Here is a 5997-nt window from a genome sequence, read left to right on the forward strand (position 1 = left end):
TCAGGCTGATCTCCAACTCCTGAGCTCAAACAATCCGCCCGCCTCGGCCTCTCAGAGTGCTAGGATTACAGGCGTGAGCCACCACACCCGGCCTGGCAATTCTGTCTTGAAGGGCATTTCCCTTAGGTTTCACTGCTAAGTCACCCATTTCTTCTTGACACTCTCTTCCTTTGGCTCTTTGGCATCCTTCTTTAAGGTCTTCTGCTTATCATTCTCTCATTTGCTTCCTGATCCTTCCTCCCTTAAATGTAGTTGTTGTCTACTGTTAGCTACCTTCTTTTTCACGGAATCTATGCACTTACTCTAAGTGATGCCATTCATCACTGTGGCTTCAAATATTACCTTTGCACTGGGGATTTCCACCTTTTACCTCTAACTCCTAAGTACCAGCCATTCATTTCTAATAGTTTACCATGTAACTTGTCATTTCTCTCCACCCCTTATTTATCAAGCTTTTTATGGGTTCCATGCATATAGTACATGTAGTGATGAACAAAGACAGACGTTGTCCCTGCCTTTGTGGAGCTTACAGTCTAGTGGGGAAGATCGACATTAAACAAGTAATAAAAGCTGTGAAAAAATGCAGTGAAGAAATGAGATGCTATGAGAAGTGTATGTCAAAGGGGCTATGGAGAATCATTATCTAAGTTAGTGATACTAAAACTGAGACCTGAAGGGGTGCCGAAGAGAAGGGAAAGCTGACTATACAAGAAGCAGAAATGGTGTGTGCAGAGGCTCTTAAGTGGAAAGGAATATGACATGTTTAGGGAACTGAAAAAAAGCAAGTGTAGCTTGTAGATGGATGAAGTATGAGTGGTGAGGAATAAGGCCAGAGAGGTGAGGAGGAAACAAATTTATTAATTGAACAAATATTTAATGACTGTCCACTCTGTACTAAGTACTATTCTAAGTTTTGGGGATTCAGCACGAACAAACCAGGCAAAACTTTCTGTTCTAATGGAACTTATACTCTGTTGGGGAAAACAAACAATAACCAAGGTAAACAAATGACATGTGGTATATTAGATTGTGCTTAATTACTGAAGGAGAAGAAAGTAAAGAAGGGACATAGAATAGCCAGAGAAGCCTTCATTGGAGAGAAGAATTTAAGTAAATTCTAAGCAGAGGTTAGCAGTGAGTGCATGTGTTGAAGGAGCTTGCCTGGCATGTTTGAGAGTAGCAGAGAGGCCGGTATAGTTGGAGTGGAGTGTGTGAGAATGTTAGTATTATAGATGTGGTCAGAGAAGTAACAAACGACCTAGGTCAGGCCAGGCACAGTGGCTCACGCCTGAAATCCTAGCACTCTGGGAGGCTGAGGCGGACGGATTGTTTGAGCTCAGGAGTTCAAGACCAGCCTGAGCAAGAGCGAGACCTCGTCTCTACTAAAAATAGAAAGAAATTAGCTGGACAACTAAAAATATATAGAGAAAAAAATTAGCCGGCCATGGTGGCGCATGCCTGTAGTCCCAGCTACTCAGGAGGCTGAGGCAGTAGGATTGCTTGAGCCCAGGAGTTTGAGGTTGCTGTGAGCTAGGCTGATGCCACGGCACTCTAGTGTGGGCAACAGAGTGAGACTCTGTCTCAAAAAAAAAAAAAGGGGGGGGGGCCTAGGTCAGGTAGGGCCTTTATCTTCTGTCTTTTATCTCTGAATGAGATCAGAAGCCATTGAAGGGTTTTGAACAAATGAGTGATACGATCTGGAAGGCTGTCATGTGATACCATGTCATGGGGACACTTTTCACACAGAATCCAATGTAGAGTTGCTCAGTGCTGTAATCCTGATCTGACCTAGGGTTTAAAAGAATCACTTTTTGTTGTTATGTTAGAAATGGACCAAAAGGGGAATTGAGATAGAAGCAAAGAGATCAATTAGGAAGTCATTGCCAAAATCCAGGTAAGAGAGATGGTAGTAGCTTGGATCAGAGTGGAAACAGTGAGAAATGGTCAGATTCTAAATGTATTACATACTAGAGTTCTCAAGATTTGCTTGTTGATTGAATGTGGGATGGGAAGGAAAGAAGAAGACTTTTAACTGGAAGTGTGGATTGCCATTAATTGAGATGGGGAGACATCCTGAGAAGCACAAATTTAGAAGCTTGAATTTGATCATGTTAAGTTTGAAATACCTATTAGATATCTGAGTAGAAAAGTTGAGTGATGCATTGGGTATACATGTCTAAAGTTCAGGAGAGAAATGTGGCCTAGATGTAAGTGGGAGTCATCAGTATATGGATAATATATAAAGAAAATATTTTTTTTTTTTTTTTTTTTTGAGACAGAGTCTCACTCTTTTGCCCAGGCTAGAGTGAATGCCGTGGCGTCAGCCTAGCTCACAGCAACCTCACACTCCTGGGCTCGAGCAATCCTTCTGCCTCAGCCTCCCGAGTAGCTGGGACTACAGGCATGCGCCACCATGCCCAGCTAATTTTTTCTGTATATTTTTAGTTGTTTGATTAATTTCTTTCTATTTTTTTAGCAGAGACGGGGTCTCGCTCTTGCTCAGGCTGGTTTCGAACTCCTGAGCTCAAACAATCCACCCGCCTCGGCCTCCCAGAGAGCTAGGATTACAGGTGTGAGCCACCACGCCCGGCCTATTTAAGACTTTTAAGTATAGTACAAGTCATGGGAGATTTAGACTAGCAGACACTCTTAATTAGATTTGGCTGCTATGGGGTAAATGGATTACAGAAGGGCAAAAGCAAATGTTGAGGGAATGTAATTAGAAGGCTTTTGCAGTAGTTTGGGTGAGAGTTAATGATGACTTGGACCATGATGGGGGCAGGGAATGGAATGTGTCTGGTTAACTATTGCTGTGTAACAAACCATCCCAAACTTAGCATGAGCTATGACCACTTTATTACTGTCATTGATTCTGTGGGTCAGGAATTCACACAGGACACAGCAGAGGTGGTATAGGACTGCTTCATCATGTCTGGGGCTTCCTCTGTGAAGAATTAAAGGGCTAGGGTAACTCAAAAGGCTGGAGGCTTTATTTACATGTCTGATTCCTAGACTGGGATGACCCAAAGGCTAGGCTTAGCTAGCAATGTCAAAGTATCTATATGGGGCCTCTGCATATGACCTGGGCTTCTCAAAGCCTGAAGGCTGAGTTCAGAGAGGAAGCATTGAGAAAGTGAGCATTACAGAGACCAAGGCAAAAATGGCAAGCCTTCTCCTGACAGCCTCTGAAGTCATGCACTATCCATCATGCTCCCCTGGTTACGAGCAAGTCTGTATGACCATTCTGATTAAAGGGGAGGGGAATTAGATTCTACCTCTTGGGAGGAGATGTTGAGCTCACCTTGCAGAAAAGTCTGTGGCATAGGAGATATTGCAGCCATCTTTGGAAAACATTGTCTGCCAGAAGAAGGAAATGACACAATTCAAGATATGTTTAAGAAGACATGGAGAATGATTTGAATTAGAAGTTGAAGGAGGAATCAAGGATTTATTCATTTATTCTACAGATATTTAAGTACCTATTGTATGCCCAGCACTGTTCTGAGATGATTCTGAGAACTTTTTTTACTGATTGGGAAAACAATGCAGAGAGAGACAGAAATGATATTAATAAGTTCAATTTTGAATATATTGAGTTTGAGATCCTATGAAGTAGCATCCAAGTAGAAATTTCTAGAAGGCAGTTGAATATAACACATCTCAAATATAGAGGACAGAATTAGTAGAAATAAATTTGGGAATTGTCAGTATAGGGTTCAAGAAGAAAAGAACTTAAAATTGTCTTGGGAAATGCCAATATTTAATGAACAGCTAGAGGAGAAAGAGTTGGAAAGGTTACTGAGGAAGAATAGCCAGAGAAGAGAAAAAAACACATAGGGATAATTATATCAGAGATTCTTAGGAATGAGATTGTTTCAAGAAAAAGGGAGTGGTCCAGTATAAGAGATTCTACCAAGAGGTCAAATGAAATCGAGACCACAACATGGTCATTATCTTTAACAATACAAAGGCCATTTGGAGACCACAGCAAGAGCAGTTTTTATAGAGTAGTGAGAGTAGAAACCAGGTTAGAATTAGTTCAAGCCGGGTGTGGTGGTGTGCACCTGTAGGTACTCAGGAGGCTGAGGTGGGAGGATTGCCTGTGCCCAAGAGTTCGAGGCTGCAGTGATCCGTGATCATGCCACTGCATTCCAGCCTGGTCAGGAAAGAGAGACCCTATCTCCAAAAAAACCCTACACACACACACACACACACACACACACACACACACACACACATATGGGGGGTTGGAGAGAGAGAGAGAGCACAAGTGCATGTGCACATGCCATTGGGTGCAGGACAAAAAAAAAAGAATTAGTTCAAAAGGGGAAAGAGAATTTGTTGTAGGACATAGAGAAATTTGGTTATAAAGACAATTTAAAAAATATTAATAATAATGGAAAATAGCCTATCTAGACAGAGACATGGCTAAGTAATAATAACAATATAGATTACTAATAATAATATAGAGGGTCAATTATTTAATCATTTATTAATTATGTATTATTATCATATGTTATTGTTACTTATTAGATAATTATAGAGACAACTTATAAGGGAAAAAAGACTTTCTCTTGGGAGACTATGGATTTGAGTTCTAGTGTCCTCCTCTAACCCTCTCCCAATTTTTTCACACACACATTCATACACACAGTTGCTTAAACTTCTCCCTCCAGGCTGATAACTTAGCAGTAGATCCTGGGATGGTGGAGTCTTATATAGGAGATAGGACATTGCCATTAAAGTAGGAATAAAAGAAAAAAGATTAGGTCAGTGCAGGTGAGTTTATGGCCATGTATTTAGGAAGTTGAAGTTACATCTAACTTAATGAGGGTGAAGTCTACCTTTTAACCCTCTCACTTCTAGGGTAAAGTCCTCTGTGGAATTCCTGCACCATGTTGTATTTTTGCTTGGCCTTTTGCCTGCCTTATTCCAAATCCTGTTGACCCTTCTCATCTCACCTCCCTTCCTACACTGAAATATTAATGCTGCTTGTGAATAACTTTCTGAGAACATGTGGGAGTGGAATATGAGAACTATTTCAGTTCATATGGATAATCTGGGAAGTATCTTTAAGATACACTTGAAGAGATACCTAGTTGCATATACTGATGGAAGATAATTTTATATAGCGAAAAGTACTTTGGACTAGGGATGGGGTTTTAATTCTGACTTTGCAAATTCATTTTGTAACCTTAGACAAATGCGTTTGTAAAATGGGGGGCTTGTGTTGGATGCCTTTAATTGGCCCTTCTTGCTGTAAGATTCTACAATTCTATAAGAATTCTTCCTAGGAAAAGTTTTGGTGACTGAGAAATAACCAGTAAATTATCTGTAGGGTCCCAGAAGAAATGCTGAACTAATCTAGTGTTTTCTTTGTGCTTTGCTTCTGCTTTTCTTTTACTTCTCAGCCATCCTAAAAACCAAGATATTTTTGGGGGTTTCATTTCAGGTGCCCTAATGCATGAGTTATCGAATGATGGTGCTCGTAGACAATTTGAATTTTATCTGGAAGAGATGATCCTCCCTCTCATGGTAGCTAGTGCCCAGAGTGGGGAACGAGAATGCCATATAGTGGTGCTTACAGATGATGATGTGGTTGATTGGGATGAAGAATATCCACCACAGATGGGAGAAGAATATTCACAAAGTAAGTATTGTGACATGTCTTCTCTCTCCTGAATCATCCCAGATCATCTCTTGTTTTTGCAAAGAAAAAACTCTCACTATACGCCAGGGGGTCAGCAAACTATAGCCTGTGGGTCAAATCCAGCCTGCCGCCTGTTTTTATAAATACAGTTTTATGTATCGCCTGTGGCTGCTTTCATGCTACAGTGGCAGAGTTGAGTAGTTGCAACAGAGATTGCATGGCTCGCAAAGTCCGAAGTATTTACTATCTGGCCCTGTACAGAAAAAGTGTGTCCTACCCATGCAATACACAGAAGTGGATTGCTTTTGTTGACTGTCTGGATCTTGATAGATTTTTTTCTTTGTATT

The 5997-nt window shown here is 40.9% G+C and overlaps 1 protein-coding gene across 2 annotated transcripts in view; it reads left to right on the forward strand.

Annotated features, from left to right (window-relative positions):
* The window catches only part of BTBD10 (BTB (POZ) domain containing 10), a 58801-nt gene that overhangs the window by 41057 nt on the left and 11747 nt on the right, over window positions 1-5997 (forward strand). For both annotated transcript variants that reach the window (XM_012654382.1, XM_012654381.1), the window contains exon 6: window positions 5453-5650. In XM_012654382.1, the coding sequence (XP_012509836.1) occupies window positions 5453-5650 (198 nt within the window). The remainder of the gene's footprint in view (window positions 1-5452; window positions 5651-5997) is intronic.

Source organism: Propithecus coquereli, unplaced genomic scaffold, assembly GCF_000956105.1.
Source record: "Propithecus coquereli isolate 6110/MARCELLA unplaced genomic scaffold, Pcoq_1.0 Scaffold44, whole genome shotgun sequence".
NCBI classification, from domain to species: domain Eukaryota; kingdom Metazoa; phylum Chordata; class Mammalia; order Primates; family Indriidae; genus Propithecus; species Propithecus coquereli.